The 17,106-nt window shown below is 38.5% G+C and overlaps 1 protein-coding gene and 1 non-coding gene across 2 annotated transcripts; one reads left to right on the top strand and one right to left on the bottom strand.

Moving 5' to 3' along the window:
- The first annotated feature begins 11,122 nt into the window (after positions 1-11,122).
- LOC145059962 (uncharacterized) lies at positions 11,123-16,841 on the top strand. The gene is made up of 4 exons (XM_079007716.1): positions 11,123-11,994; positions 12,103-12,215; positions 15,501-16,045; positions 16,131-16,841. The coding sequence occupies exons 1-4, from the start codon at positions 11,123-11,125 to the stop codon at positions 16,839-16,841; spliced, it is 2,241 nt and encodes a 746-aa protein (XP_078863842.1).
- On the bottom strand, positions 11,507-11,613 carry LOC145060853 (small nucleolar RNA R71). The gene has a single exon (XR_013687035.1). It is a non-coding gene; the product is annotated as a small nucleolar RNA R71 (small nucleolar RNA).
- Positions 16,842-17,106: the final 265 nt, after the last annotated feature.

The raw sequence follows: 17,106 nt of genomic DNA, 5'->3' as shown, positions 1-17,106 counted from the left end.
CTGGGTTCATCCCTGAACAATATGAGGGCATTCGGCCTTCTAAAGGCCGATCTGTTTGTAGTGAAAGCAGACTACAAACCTTTTCGGGAAATCCTTCATCTTATGCCCCTCCTTGCCACATTTGTAGCAAATCCCTGCCCGACATGATCCCTCGTGACTCTTGCCGCACTTGCCACAAGTTTTGGCCCTTTTACCCCTAGCTCTCGCATCAGCAGGCTTTGCCCACTTCATCGCTGGTTGCGACTGTACCGGTCTCCGGTCTCATGAATGGGAGTCCCCCTCCTCCCTGGCCTGTAACTCTAGCTCAATCTCCCTCAATCAAGCGTTGGTCTGAAACTCGACCAATTTCCGGTAAGACGAGTTCGCCATGAACTCCCATATATCCCACCTCAGAATACTCAGATAACGACTCACACGTGCCTGCTCAGTAGACACGCGCTCACGGCAAAATAGCGCCCTCTCATGGAACATCCTCAAAATCTCAGTGATAGTTTTTGTCTTCTGCTTGAGAGACAGAAACTCCTGGGCCAACTGTTCCCTCTCCCCCTGGGGAACATACTCATCTCGGAATAACTGCGTAAACCTCTCCCATGTCACTGCAGCATAATCTGTCAGGGTAAAGTTGGCTGTCACAAACTTCCACTAATCCTTCGCTCCCAAGTGAAGCTGGTTCAGTGCAAACCGAACTCTCAAATGCTCTGGGCAGAAGATGTGTAAAAGCATCCCTCAATGTCAGAGATCTATCTCATAGCATGAATCGGATCTTGTGTCCCATCAAACTTTGGTGGCTTCGTGTTGCTAAACTCCCGAAACAACAAGTCACCTCCTTGTGGCCTGGGAGCGGCGACAGCTGCGGTGGCTGCAGTAGTAGTGACCTTAGTAACAGCGGCATACTGCTCATCAAAAGTCTCGATCAGGTTGGTCATAATCGACCCAAACATCTCCGGTATCGCCTCTCGAATGGATGCTGCCACCTCCTCACGGATGATCCTGTGGATCTTCTCGTCACTAGTCGCATTACTCTCGATGTTGTGGTGCGTACCCACCATGATATCTCTAAAACACAACACAAGAATCATCAGAGACTCGCTCAAGCATACTCACACTTGATTCCCATCCCTACATGCTACTTAGTACCCTAAGGATTCTTACTTGGGCTGCATACAGGTAAGGTGTTTTCAGTAGTACGGACCAAATTCTACTTTCCACACCAACCTGTAGTCACCCCAAGTGCTCCTCCTAGGATCCCAATTTTCAAGTAATCTATCTCTCAAGTATATTAGGCTACTCTCTTTAGTACACTCCACATATACTTATCTAGATATCTCTCCTAGATTAACCCTCGACTCAGAAATCTTTCTAAGTGATTCCTGCTAGATACTCCTACTCAGCACATACTCAAGGCAACAATAGATTACAGCAACTCCTATGTTATGGCATCACAAATCAGGCAAATCTAGCCCTAAATATGAAATACCTAGCCTATCCTCTAGCATGCATCCCTAACATCTCATAAATAATTGTTGGGAATAAACCCGAGATGACGAATACGGAATATCAAGAACAATCATAATCAATCACCACAATATGCAAGTAATCTGATAAAGGTTTTTCGTATATTGATTATCACATGATTGTATAGAGAAAACCCTAATCTGGTAAAAAGCTTTTAACCGAAAGCTAACCTAATGATTATTTATAAGGAACAATAAACAGATTCCATAAATATAAAACCTATGCCTAATATAAAACCAATGCCTTAGAAGAGCTCGATTAAGAACATCTATTGTAAAGGCACCGTAGGGAATCATATAATGATTAACCCTAAAAAGGCTTCTCTAAATAACCAAATATGCCAATTCAGTTTCCATATCTCAAATACTCAACAATCTCCCCGTAGATGTTGAAACTGATTAAGGTCACGATTTTCGATATTCTTGGCTTTCTCCCCTAAATTTTGATACTTATCAGCACATGGGGTCTTCAAAGCGAGAGAAATAAAAATAATCTTCCAAATACGAACTCCCCCTTGAATAATCATCACTCCCCCTCAACAATAAGATCTGGAGTCACTTTTTCTTAATAAACTTGAAGAACATCATGAACTTCTTCTTTTTTCTTTTTCAACTCTTTACATCTTCAACTTCTATTTATGTCCCCGATCTAAATGTTCATATATAATACGGAATTTTCCTACTATTTTCTCATTCTCTCTTAATTCATGGTAATTAAGATATGAGTATCTAGATATTTTCTTATCAAAATGAAGATTATACAACTCAGGAATATCATTCACATAGAGCGACCACTGATTTGACACATGGTCACTTTGTTAACACAATATATTGATTTAATAACCTTTAATCCAAGTTCTAAAATGGATTCAAACAATAAATTCGTTGTATCCATTAGATCATCAAAAAATTATAGAACTTGAAGAGAGAGAAATTAGATCTGATAAGATTTCTAGTGAGAGAAAAACAGATCTGAAAGGGTTTTTACTGAGAGAAAACGGATCTGAAACGATTTTTAGAGAGACAAAGTAGATCTGAACACGAAAATGCGATTAAACATGAAATTTTCTTCTAATTCTCTTCTAGAACATGATTCAAGAACAAATAAGATAAAATAATGAGTTGAAGATGACAGATCTGAAAAAGATATTTCAATAAAAAAACGAGGTATAGACTTTTTCTTTTCAAAAAACTTACAAAACTTGAAGAAAAAGGTGAGATTCATGATAAATATTTCCATAAATAATATTGATTCTTGCAAAAATCGTTGATCTCTACAAGAACCCGCTTTGATACCACTTGTTAGGAATAAATCTGAGATGACGAATGCGGAATATCAAGAACAATCAGAATCAATCACCACAATATGCAAGTAATCTGATAAAGGTTTTTCGTATATTGATTATCACAAGAACATACAGAGAAAACCCTAATATGGTAAAAAGCTTTTAACCAAAAGCTTACCTAATGATTATTTATAGGGAACAATAAACATATTCCATAAATATAAAATTTATGCCTAATATAAAACCAATGCCTTAAAAGAGCTCGATTAAGAACTTCTACTGTAAAGGCACCATAAGGAATCATAAAATGCTTAACCCTAAAAAGGCTTCCCTAAATAACCAAATATGTCAATTCAGTTTCAATATCTCAAATACTCAACAGTAACACATAACACAAATAAGTAAGGGTATTTTAGGAAATCACCATTCGGGCTCTGGCTGATTATACACACTGCTCCATCTTGTATTTCTCTTAAACTCTATCTAATTTTTAGAAAAATCATTTCTTTTGAAATTTTTTGTCAAATCCTTAGTTTGAGTCCACACACACCTGAAGGTATATCCAAATCCCTCAAACCAAGGCTCTGATACCAACTTGTAACACCGTAATTATCAAACAATTTTTTTTCATTTTAAAATCACATTAATCTCGTTAACATAATCACAAAATCCCCAAAAGTATCAAGTTATCAAAACACATGTTCATAAATTGTTTAAAACACAATCTAGGATCCTCCAAGACATATCTCCAACTTGTGTGTGTACAATCAAGTTCGTGTCTTCCCGTGATCCTGAGAAGTACCTGAAACACATAACACATAACACGATAAGCACGAAGCTTAGTGAGTTCCCCAAAATACCACACAGTGCCAACTCGAAAAGTCGACTCTCTGACTCGTCGAGTTGGTTATTAAACCCACGTGGCCAATTCGACTCTACTCGACGAGTTGGGAACCCACTCGTCGAGTCGCTCAGTTAACTCGAAAGAAACATGTATAGATATAATACGTGGGAGTCGGGATGTTACATGATTCTCATAATACCCATACATGTTATGTTATATGTTATGAGAATTGCATGCTTGATTAGGGCTAAGGTGTTGCTCATGATTTCATTCTAGGAGAGATGTCTTTATATGCATGATTGTTTGAGCTTTTGGAGTTGCATGCTAGTATGGATTTTAGATGATTGGATAGATTGGAGTGATATGTGATGCCCTGAATCCTAAGAGGAATTGGATGTTAAATTAGATTTGGAATCCTTCTTGGTAGGAAGTCAACTTGGGATGTCCTCTATTTGGTTATGGCTTGGAATGTTACCGCATGAATGTTGGTTGCTTTATGATTTGTAGGACTCTTGATTATGTAACTTAACCATTGAGTAAATATGTCAAAATCACATATTTCATAGCTTAAATAATCTAAAAGTGACTGATTTGACCCTACTATGCAGCTCTTGTCTTCATCAGCTGATGGTTGGGTGAGGTCGGAACCTAGGAGAGCCTAAGAAATGCTTAGTTGTTCGGTTGTGTTGTTTAGTAGGCATTGGTGTATCAATTTGTGAAGGTGACTTGGAGGATTTGGGAAGATTCTTGAGGAAAGTATGGATATGTGTGCAAGGTAGTTTTAGGACCGTACTACTAAAATCATAGGATCCATACGCGAATCGATGAGAGTCATGAGAAATTTAAGAAGCCGGTAGAGGGGATGATGTGCATAAATTTTAAGAGGTGATGGATTTATGAGAACATTTTGGTCTTATTGTATAAGATGTCAATATCTAGACGGGAAGTAGAGTCTTCTGAGATGGGTACAGACAATGCCACATTTCATGACTGGATTGCTATGGAGGTTTCACATATTTTTCTAGAGGACTCGCCTGGTATTATTGGTCGGATCACTAATAGGATGATTGTCAAATTCGAGGAGCAAACCACAATCTTTCACGCTACAATAGAAATTGTTGAGGCTACTAGAGAAGGAAATAGTGATGTGTAGGCACGGCTAGGAAAGAGAAGGCTGAAACACAATTCAGAACAATTGGAGGAAGGTGGAGGGTTCGATGTAGCTGACATGGGTACTAGAAGTCATGGAAACTATGAGATATGTGGCAAGTGTGGGGAAACTCACGGGTTTATTTGTAACAAGTTCAGGTGTTTCAAATGTGTAGAAAGAGGGCATGTGCACCGAGATTGCAAGAAGGATCAAATATGTTTTTATTTCCACCAGTCGAGTAACTTCAAGTCCAGTTGTCGTGCATGGGTGGCAAAGGGGGTGCATGCCCTACCCCCATCATCCCACAGGAGGTCAAGATCGAGCTGCAAGATATCACTGGTATGTATGTTGAGCCCCAGTTCTGTAATGATATTTATATCTAGAATTAGTACGATCCTATCCATTTTAATATTGTTAGACCATAAATCTTTTGTATGATAGAGTTGTTAGAACCATATTGGAATTTTTACAATTTCATCATGATGGGGTGCGGTCCTGGGCGCTTCATATTTCAGAGGTGTATGGATCGCTCTTGCTAGTTTTAAATTTGTCACATTGGGAAGCTTCCAATAACCCATTCTAAGGTTCAGGGATCCTCTACGATTGACTAATTCATCATTCAAAGAATTTTCATATGCCATTTCGTAGAATGTAGGCCGTGTTTGGAAGGGGATCGAGTATCCAACTAAGGAAACCAGCAGCCAGTCTGATCCTTACTGATATCAGCAAGAATTCAAGAAATCTTTAAGGTGGGCATGTTGAGTTGAAGGAAGGATATGTGAAGGTTGTTCATGGTTTCGAGGAAAAGAGGAATGGGTGTGATGATGGATGTAAGAATAGTAGTCGTCAAGTTTATGGGAATATTAACTCAAGCTGGCAAAATCTTTCACAAAGGATAGGTATAAAGGACTGTTCACAAAGGATGGTGGGTATGAGGACATGAACATGTTAAGGGTCGTGTTAGGGCCTCTCTGCTTGTTCTTTTCTGATTAAGGCTTTGAGTTTTGAGGCATAATCCAAACACCTGGTTGGGGTATAGTCGGATCTGGTTTCGACTCAGGATGATTACAGTTGGTATAGTCGATGGCCGGTAAGGCCATAGGTGGGACCATGCTGGTTTGGAAGCATTGTAAGAATGAGGGGTAGCCATAGCAAACACAAGGATGATAGGCTATTGAGGAAGTGTTGTAAGTCTCCTATGCACTCGTACCATTCACTGTAATGAGGTAGACCATCGTTAGAGTGGTTGTTAGGCTGAAAGAGGATCAGCACAAGCCTGGGTTGAGGCGGAGAGTATTATCGGGGGACTTCTCTTTGTGTTGTTACGAGGATTGTTGGATTCGAGGACAGACTCGGCATGTATAACACTCGATTGGGAGGGGCCCGTGGGTGAGGCCAATTCAATAGTGCAGACTGGGTGAGACCCATATGCGAGGCCTGTTTGTTGTGATAGAATGGGTAAGACCCAACGAAAATTGGGATGAGAGTGGTATTGGATTACATTCAGAGTGGGATGAATCTCTAGTCAACGGTTGATATTTGTGTAATAGTTAGGCTAGGGTATCGATTATCAGTTGGACCTTTAGTAGAAACCTTGTGGTGACATTAGGTCGTGAGACTGTGGGAAGGATACAACATTCGTGGAACTAAGGAAGGTTGTGGGCTGTAGGAGGGCTAATTGTAATATACGACTACAACTGGACATGTGGCGTCCAATTATAGCAAGGTGGATTGTTTCATCGGTATAATGGTTAGTTATGTTATCCTTGGTTGGATCAGGAGGGTTGTTGGGACCATTATAGAAGGCAAGTAGGGATAGCTCTCGCCAGATAGACCCTCATTCAGGAATCATGTGGTGCAACTATGTGAGGCTATCAACCTCCACTATCAGTAGAAATCCAGTATATCAGTTAATTGGTAGGTAAATACGACACTAGGGAGGTCTCGGTTGCAACATGAATGTAATTTTTGGACAGCAAGATGAGCCTAGGATGGTGCTAATGTTGGAGATTTGTGTTAAGAGATGCTTTTTATCGAGTAGAGTGTTTTGGCAGTAATGAATGGTTAGGGATTCTATTTACCAATTGAAACAACGAGATAGTCCAGGGATTGGAAGCATTTATGCTTAGTTAGGACTGCGAAGTGGAGTCGAATTAACAATGATTCAAAATGGTCTGTCTATCAGGGAGTCAGACAAGGTAATAGGATTTCATATTTCGGGCAGAATAGTGATGGTTGTTCTTCAGTGGTTAGCGCGTGCTAGTGGGGTAAGGATTTGTTCGTCGTCGAGATGTGAGAGCCCTGCTAAGGCTAGGTTCGATTATAACTTTGGAAGGATGCTTGATGTATGGTTTGACTTATCCGCACATATCAAGGTTGTGGTAGTATCGATCTAGTTGTCTTGCATGCATGGAAGGTAGAAAATAGTGATATTGAGGATGAAATCTAATTTAAGTGTGGGAGATTTGTAACACCTTGTTTCGGGTCATTTCATAATTCTGGTCTGTAACCCGAGGATCAAGTATCATAATGCCTTGGGCCTTGGGAATGAGAGGTTTAGGCCCATTTGGTGGTGGATAATGTATATTGTGAGTATCGAGTGTTAAGTTTATGTTTTGGAGCTCAAGGGTATATCGGAAAAGTGATGGTATGGGATTTTATTAATTTTGGATTTATTTTCGTAAGGTTTTAAGGAAAAGGAGAGTTAATAGGATTATAGAGTTTCTCATTACCTTTCTGTGGATATAAAGAACGTCGAAATATGATATGGAATGAAGAAGTTATGACTTTTTGAAGTTACAAGGGTTTAGGGTTAAGCCAAGTACATTGGGCATACAAGCAGTACGCAGAGTCTACGAGACTCAGATGATCGTGATGGATCACCCATGTATGTTAAGCATACAACCTATATGCTAGGCTTACATCAAACAGACTAAACCCCTAGTTTTGGGTCTTGGACCCTATTTAAACACCTTAACTTCATGGAAATCATTCTAATCTTTAGCCTCCACACCCCAAACCCTGAGAAGGAAACCCTAATTGCTTTTTGTGTGTTTTGAGCTTGGAAGTGATATTTAAGAGGGTTTTGGTAATCTTGAAGGATGAAGAACTCTTGGAAGTTGCAGTGCTGTGGTTGAAACTTGTAGATCCAGAATCATCACCAACTTGTAAAGCTGTTGGAGGTATAAAGCTCTTAACTTAATGGTTCATTTTGTTAGATCTAGTTAGGGCTTGTTTTTGTGCTTTCTATGGTCCTTTAAGTCATGCATGAGAGTACGAGCTACTCAAGAAGCTACGTATGCTAGATCTTATCATTTTTGTAGTCCCTTGTTCATAAAAATGCAATATTGGTGGGTTATATTGGACCATGCATGAGTTAGGGTTCTTATTATGGGTTTTATTGACTATTGGGTCAACTTAAGATGTGAAAATGAGTAAAGTTGCCAACTTTACGTGTTAAGACATCATTTAGGATCAGATTTGAGAATTAGACATAGTGGCTCAGCTAATTAAGCACTTTAATGGCGATTTTTGGCTTGTTGTGGAGCACGTTGGTTATACCTAGCTTGTACGCAGTGCATACTGACCAAAGGTGGCGTACACAGGGCATAAGTCTGAGTACACTAGGCGTACTTAGCAGCCTTTGAATTTTGATGACTTTTGTGTTTGGGCCATATTTGGACTATTAGGGTTTTGGGCCTTGTTGGGCACTAGTCTTTCTGAATTTGGGCAATTGATAGGCTTTCAGCCTTCTTGGATTTGGGCCCATGATGGGCTTTGGGTATCATTTAGCATGTTGGGCCATATTGGGATTTAGGTGCCATTAGGTTGGGCCTCGGTTTTTTGGCCAAATCAAGAAAGGGTAAAATGGTCTTTTACCCTAACTGTATTGGACAATTGAATTAGATTTCTATTTACAGTTTATGGCCTAGTTATTAATTGGGGTTTTATTTGATTGAGTACGCGGGGATTTTTCGGATCAGCGGTCTTAGCATTTATCTGATTTTCAGCAGTTTGAGGTGAGTCTCCAGACTATGCTTGGCTAGTCAAAGGAACCAATGTCGGCCCATGATTCATTATGATTAGGATGCTAGCTGTCTACTTGACTCTTTCATGAGTAGTATGTGATTTTTATACCGAGCGCGGTCCGATGTCAGGCGGGGCCTGATGAGTATATTTTATGATATTTATCTTAGTGATTCATGCATGTATTTTATGTATCTATATGAATGTTGGGCGGGTCCTGATGCCAGGAAGGGCCTGATGAATGTGATGGGGTTTGGCCTACCCTTTTGTTATGCACAAATCTATTCCGAGCGGGGCTCGATTTTGGGCGAGGTATGTGGTTTGTCGGGCATGGCCTATTGTATGTTAATATGTATGGTATGAGGTGTTTTGGGGAACTCACTAAGCTTCATGCTTACAGTTTCTGATATTGCCATATTTATACATAATTTTAGGCAATATTGATCTACATTTTATTTAATATTTTGGTTGTTTGCATAGAATTATGGTACTTATGACGATAAAATGTTATTTGCAACCAGAATAAAGCATTTTAGAAGAAACGGACCAGAAGTGACAATGCTTGGAACTTTGGGGGACTTGAATAAAAGAAGAATAAACAAAACACCCAAAAGACGTACTCATGACGTGAACAGTTGATGGTTTACGACGTCAGTAGAGAGAGTTAGAAGATAAGCATCCGGGTGAAGGAATCCTTGCCGATCACGATTACCTCGAGTTCATGATGTGAGACTTAAATTCTCACGACGTGAACGGTAAATTTGAAGATATTATAAACACCTTTGCCCATTACGATTTGGAAGACTTTTGGCTGAAGGAAGAGGTTCCAGGAGACGATTTACAGCAGAAGAAAGGTCTTGGAAAAGGGTTTCCAACACCAAAGGAGTAAAAGTTCATAATTTGTTTACTTGTTTGATACTTATAAACATGTTTTCTTATTTGAATTGTGTTATCATGTTACTTGCTACTATGAGCAGCTGAATCTAGCTACTCTTATCTAGCTAGATGAAGCTTCAAATTTATGAATAACATAACTGTATATGGATTTATTTAGTTGGTGAATTGCTTGTGTTTGATTTATTGTTACCTAGCATGCTAATGTTGTTGCTTTAGTTCCTTAAATTCATGTTATGTGTCGCTTAGTGACCATTAACTGCATGAACTTGATAACCTAGTAAATTAGTGAACACTGAATTGCTAGAGCAAGGATCAACCAAAATCTTAGCTAGTAATTGAAGTAATTAACTTTGTTGTGCTAGAGAACATACATTATGACCAAAATTGTGTTTGTATGATAAATCTTACATAGCATATTCATAAACAAAATTGGTTCTGTGTTTAATTGTGTGTAACCATACATAGTTTTACATGAATTAAATAACTATTGGTAAATTTAGACCTAAATTACTAATATAATAATAACCAACTTAATAATACATAATTATAAGCTAACGATAAGGATGAAGTGGATTCGAACTAGATAAGAGTGTCTTTTAATTATTGATTGAATTTGAGTTAAGTTAGTCTGATCTTGCAAAATCAGATAAAAACCCCCTTTTTAGCTTGTTAATAATTAGATTAATTTAGTAGTAAATAGATTAATTAATAACACCGTTCCCTGTGATCGACACCCGACTTACCTAAGCTATATTGTAATCTGACTAGGTACATTGCCTACAAGTCCATAGTTAGTCTAATTTTGTTAGGTTATAAATATTAAAATTAGTGGGTACTTCCGTGCACATCAAGTTTTTGGCGCCGTTGCCGGGGAGCGGCTTAGTTTATTACTTTGTTTGCTTTAATTTAATCGATCCTTTTTGTAGGATCAAACCTGCAAGAAGTTACTTTTCTGTTTTATTTTTTTCTGGATTACAGGAATCTTGACGTGAACTGTTAAGATTCACGACGTGAGAACTGAAGTCCTTAGTTTTGTTTATTTTAGTTCATTTTTATTAGTTCAGTTTTACGTTTTATCTTTTTTGTCTCGTTTTAGGAGTTCATGACCAGAGGTTATAACACACCTTTGGTACCACCACTTGAAGATCCCAAGTCTACTCTTCACAAAAAGAAGGATAAGAGCGTGAAAGAAGATCAACCACCAAAGAAGACACCTTTACAAGTATTCAAATCAGTGTTCTCAAAGAAGTCGGGGAAGAAAACGGAGGAGTCAAGTTGATCTTTAAAGAACAAGAGCAAGCTTGAACACTTAGATCAAATACCCATCGAAGCCGAGTCCAAATATGATACCGAGCTTGAATTTGAACTACATACAAGTGAACCCGAGAATGAGCTAGAGAACAAAATGGTGAACATTGATGAGATGGCCATGGGGGACTACAAGAAATGCATTCGAGATGATGTTGGGTCGGTTTTAGTACATCCTACAGTTCCTGCCAATGCCACATTCGAGTTGAAGGGACATATCCTTATTGCACTTAAGGATATCCCATTTTACAAGAAGGATCACGAGGATGCTTTCAAACACTTAGACGGGGTGAACAATATTGCGGATTATTTTAATACTCCCAATATCCCCAGGGAGACAGCTTTGCTAAGGATGCTACCAGTCACTCTCAAGGGAGCAGCAAAAGCCTGGTTGAAGGCACTACCACCTGGTACAATCACCACATGGGCCCAATTACGTGAGAGATTTCTAAATCAGTTTTGTCCACCCTCCAAAATCTCTAAACTCAAGAAGGCAATTGCCAACTTTGAGCAAAATCTGGGGGAGTCATTATATGAGGCCTCGGAACGCTACAAGGGGTTGTTAAGGAATTATCCTCAACATGACCTCAATATTCAGCAAGAGATGTTAATATTTTATGATGAGGTGAATGTTATGGCTAGACAACTCCTTGATTCGCAAGGACCACTAACGAAGAAGAACCTAAATCAGGCCAAGGAGCTGATTGAAGAGTTTTCAAGGCACTCTCGTGAGTATCACAACCCAGGGCGTGATGGGATAAAAGGCAGTGGAGGTACACAAACCGAAGAGATGGGTGTTGTGACGGCAATGATTAGCACTATGGATAGGAGATTGACTCAATTGGACCAATCAATTCATGTAATTCGAGTTGGTTGCGAGAGATGTAGTGGCCCACACTTGACAAAGGATTGCAAAATGGATGAATATGGAAACAAGAAAGCTCAAGTATGTAACTCGAGTGGGGACAAGTATGAAGAAGATTTGAGAAAACCAAAGAAGGAGTGGCTGCCTTACGAAGAATACAAGAAGCAAAAAGAAGAGAAATTTAGGCAAACTGGACGGGGATTCTACCAAAGAGAGCAACCACTAGTTGAGAAGAAATCAGAATTAGAGACCATGTTGATGAAATTCATGGAAGCTTCAGAAAAAAGACATGATGCTACTGAAGCTGCAATGGAAGAACAAAGAAGTATAATGAAGAATCATCACGCAATGATGATAAGTCACACCCCGAAACCGAAGGCGGAAACGTTCCGGGGCGGAGGACGTCATGAAGTATCGCAACCAATGTACATAGTAAGCATAGTAAATGCAAAACATTACATTACATAGATTCATTACATTTGTTTGAAAGTAAAGTAATACAAGTTTTGTAGATACATAAGATTAAACAAAAGTAAGACGTAACTTCCATATGTTCCGTCTTCTACAAAAGAACGTTGGATACCTGTCTAAGGAGAACCTGAGAATACAAGCAGTTTAAAAATCAGCATAAAGCTGGTGAGTTCATAAGTGTTTTGTTTTCTGAAAATGAACATATTTCCTTTAGTTTTCTGAAAAGTTGTTATCGAAGAAAATCCCATATTTTCTTATAAAGATAGTTTTGTTAAAGTTCTGAATTTCCGTTAAATACAACAATGTATAGTTTAATACATAAAACTATATATTGAAAACCACTGGGAATACCATCCAGTACAACAGTAGATATTTTTAATACATAAAAATATTGATTGAAAACCATGGGAATACCATCCCGTACTAGATATAAGAGAGTTTTAATACACAAAAAAAACTATAGATTGAAAGCCATGGGATTACCGTCCCGTACTAGATATAAAACCATGGGAATACCATCCCGCACTAGAGATAAGATAGTTTTAATACACAAAAACTATAGATTGAAAGTCATGGGATTACCATCCCGTACTAGATATAAAACCATGGGAATACCATCCCGTACTAGATATAAAGACCATGGGAATATTATCCCGTACTAGATATAAATTCTATAAATCAAAGATAGATATGAAAATAAAATATGTGAATAAACTTATATATTAATACGTATTGTGAGTCGGGTAACCATGCTAATACGACACCAAGACCTCCTTGACTTTCGTCAGACGTCGGACGATATCCAGAATTTGTCACCCCAGGCGTGCCCGCCTAACTGTAGCTAGCAGTTTAGGTGTGGGATTGTCAGTCCCGAATAGATCTATTCACAAATTCCACGCTCTCCCTCCAGGAGACTCTGGATACACTTCCGGGGAGGATTTACTGATAACCCAAAGGGTTTAATAATGACGAATCTCACAAGCTAGTATTAAATTATTCACGGTGTTCTCAGACGTTATGAAACATAATATAGTGAAAACAGCTAAATACAATGGAATTATCTGGCAATATACTCTAAATTAAACATAGATAAACTGAATCAGACATAGTTTATCTATTAAATTTACATAAATCTGTGCTCGTAAAACAAGAATTAAAGATCCCAAATTATTCCCATAATAATTTGATTGATTTGATTGTTTCCTTTACTGTAATTGAAATCCATGTATTTATATTCAAATAAACATCCCTTATGCTCTACATAATACATAAGGGGTAAACATATCTAAAAGTTAGCCAGATATTTATAGAAGTACATCAGTTTTAGGTTTTGAAAACATTTATCATTTCCTTGTATTCCCGACCTGAAAACATTGAAAAACACGGAAAAAGGCGTAGGGGTATGAACTCACCAGACGAGTGATGTGCCGGTTGGATGCTAAATGTCAGTTCAGGGCTTGAAACACGCGAGGTTCCTATGTAATATGAAGAGATACATAACTTGTATCTAATTAGACCTGGTTCTATTAATTAAATAAGAGTAAACACTTCTAAATGCGTAAAAACTTCAATTCAAGTGTTTGGAGTGTCTCGGGTAGCATCTATGGACGAGTATGGCTTGGATATGGAGTTTACTCTTCAAGAGTAAACCCTTTAGGAGTTTACGGTCCAAATGACCCACTCCCCATGAGTTTACGGCCGTAAACTCATGGTGGGGGTGTTCTTGGTTGCTAAATAGCCTTATAACTCATGAGGGGTGATGCTAGGCGTGGTTTCAATGCATTTGAATGAGATTTGAACATCCTAAGGACCATTTTAGGAGTTTACGGTAGTAAACTATGATTTTACGGCCGTAAACTCTTATATGCCATGTCTTAAGGTGTTTTGGTGGTCCTAGGTCACTACAATGCACAAAGGCAGGTTCTAGGGTTGATTCCATGTCTTAGGAAGTGATTGGGACTTGAATTGACCTTGGAAAAGTAGTTTACGGTCTATGAAGATGTTCTTGATGAGTTTACTACCCTAAAGACATGAGTTTACAGCAGTAAACTGATGTTTGTCCATGATTCATGTAATTTGGTGGTTGAAGGTTAAGCATGCTAAGTTCTAGACCCATTTCTAAGCCATACATGGTGTTAAGGGCACTTTAACACCCATTGGAGGAGTTTAAGGTCTAAGAAGAGGTGTTTACGGTCCAAGAATGTTATTGGGCCGTAAACTCAATTTTCACCCATTTGTTTATGTTTTGGTGCATCTCTTGAAGGATTATAAGGTTCTATACTCTCATGGAAGCTTGTTGGAGGTTTTTAGGGGCAAACTAACACATTAAATGATGTTTATGGTCCATGAATGAGGGTTTATGGTCCAAGCATGTTCTTGGGCCGTAAACTCAAGTTTACCCCCTAAATGGTAAGATTTTGGTGCTCTAAGTCCATTCCTGCAAGTCCAAAGGTCTTAACTAAGCACTAGAAATGATTTGGAGGGGTTTTGGGGCTTCAAAACCCCATTTAAAGGAGTTCACGGTTTTGAAAAGTTTACTAGACTGTAAACACAAGTTCTTGGTCCTATTTCATGATTTGAACACGAATTTGAAAGCTAAACATGTTATACTATGAGCTAGGATGGATTTATTACAGCAATGGAGCTTGAAATGGATGATTTTGGATCAAAGTTGAGTTTTAGAGAGAGAGTAGTGAGAAAAAGTTATGAGATGGGAAAAAGTCTTTAAATGAAGGTCCACTCATCCTTTATATAATGCTTGAGTTTGTGGCCCGGAGGAAATCTATCCGATACTAACGTTAAACGAGGCTTATGGTCGCACCTGATAAAGTTGTCGTAACCCGATATGGTCGAAACTAAATTTTTCTAAATAATAATTTGGAATGTTTTCTTGGGTTTCTAACGTGTCTGTATACCAATTAAGTCATAACGGAAGTCTCAAAAATACTGACTTAATTTAAAACTTAAACGGAAACAATTCGAAAAAGATGAATTTTATGGACGGAAACGGGTTACCGCGATGGAGCAAACTTCGGGTTGTCACATGATATATCAGCAAGCATTAATAAAGAATCAGGAGGCCTCCTTCAATAAGCTTGAAGTACAACTTGATCAACTTACCACTTTGGTTAATGAGAAGATATTCCGAAAAATCCTGAAAACAAAACCCAATCTCACGTAATAGCCATAGATATTGAAGAAGAGGCGATTTCTGAGTTCCTAGAAGCCTTACAAGTGGAGCCACAGCAGCCCGATCCAAAGCAAAAGAAGCAAAAGCTAGAAATTGAAGAATCTGTTGGAACACTCAGTTCACGTCGTGAGCCCGCTATGCTCACGTCGTGGGCTCAGTCTGAACAGAAGAAATCCGTATCTGTTCCAGCTTATGAACCACCTTTGCCATTCCCGTCTAGAGCTAATCTCAGTCCACTAGAGAGAGAACATCTGGAGTTTATCAAGCAATTAAAGGGTATTCCTATCAATACTCCTTTTATTGATTCACTTGCAAAAATTCCAGAATATGCTAAGTTCTTACAATATTTATTAGACACTCGTCAACAATTAAAGGAGAATTTTAAGTTCATCCTAAGTGAGCAAAGCTCAAAAGCTGTGTTGGGGGAAATACCTAAGAAGATGGGGGATCCTGGACGACTCACTCTCCCATGTGAGTTCGAGAATAATATGAAGGTTTATGCTTTAGCCGATTCTGGGGCTAGCATAAATTTGATGCCTTACTTGTTTAATAAAAAAATTAAATATTCAAAAGTTGAAGGCTACAAAGGTGACTATTCACATGGCGAACCGTTCAGTAACGCAACCCCGACGCAATGTGGAAGATATTTTAGTAAAAATTAGGAAATTCATTTTTCCAATAAACTTTGTGGTATTGCATATGAAAGAAGATCCCAATGTAGCGATTATTCTTGGTCGCCCGCTACTAAACACTGTTGGAGCTCTTATTGATATTCGGGAGTCTAAGCTCACATTGAGGGTTGGTGATGAAAAGGAAATTTTTGGGATAAAATATGGCTTTCAAGGGAATCATGCTCAAGAAGAGGTTTTCAACATTGATGAAGAAAATGAACTTGAAGAATTAGAGAAGCTCATGGAAGAAGAAATCAAAACAATTCAACAAGTTAAAAGAACAAAAACGAGACCATTTATTCCATTTTTAGTTGAAGTCATTGCCTACACGAATCCAACTTCTTGGGTGAGCAAGGAAGATGATGAGATGACGAGTGATGAAGAGGAGGTTACTTCAAAAATGACAAGTCCAGTGGTAAAGGAAGAAAAGGATACTATGGAGTATAAGTATGAAGACAATATAGAGACTAAAGGGACCAAACGCAAGCTTGATGGAGACGAGGTCAAGGCTAAGAAGGAAAATTCGAAAAAGGCGTATAAAAGACGAGTTCAAGCTTACAAGTGGCGTTTCAAGGAACAAAAGATTCTAGTGGTGGACTCTTCAGATGATTCAACATAGGAGACACAGATTCCAGCTCAAGACTCCTCAAAAAGAAGCGCTTCTCGAGAGGCAACCGGAGTTTGGTTTGCATTTTTTTCTTTTTCTTTTTAGTTTTTAGCATACTTGTAGTTCTTAGGAAGTCAATCATGTCATCTAAATTATTATCTGCATAAGGAGTCATTAAAATCAAGTAGTAACACTTATTGAATGTCTTACAAAATTAAAATTGGAGATTAAAATTGGAGAAATTCATAAATTTCATGATCAGACAAGACTCACGACG

The sequence above is a fragment of the Lactuca serriola genome, chromosome 6 (assembly GCF_051521515.1).
Source record: "Lactuca serriola cultivar US96UC23 chromosome 6, Lser_US96UC23_V15, whole genome shotgun sequence".
In the NCBI taxonomy this organism is placed as follows: domain Eukaryota; kingdom Viridiplantae; phylum Streptophyta; class Magnoliopsida; order Asterales; family Asteraceae; genus Lactuca; species Lactuca serriola.
Note: the sequence above shows the minus strand (reverse complement) of the source record. Positions and strands in the feature narration are given on the sequence as shown.

Excerpts from the sequence above, each read along its gene's own strand:
- LOC145059962 (XM_079007716.1), top strand. The coding sequence starts at position 11,123 with ATGGTGAACATTGATGAGATGGCCATGGGGGACTACAAGAAATGCATT. Across the intron at positions 11,995-12,102 it reads TGTAACTCGAGTGGGGACAA|AGAGCAACCACTAGTTGAGA; the intron begins GTATGAAGAAGA and ends ATTCTACCAAAG. Across the intron at positions 12,216-15,500 it reads TGCAATGGAAGAACAAAGAA|ATATTCCGAAAAATCCTGAA; the intron begins GTATAATGAAGA and ends GTTAATGAGAAG.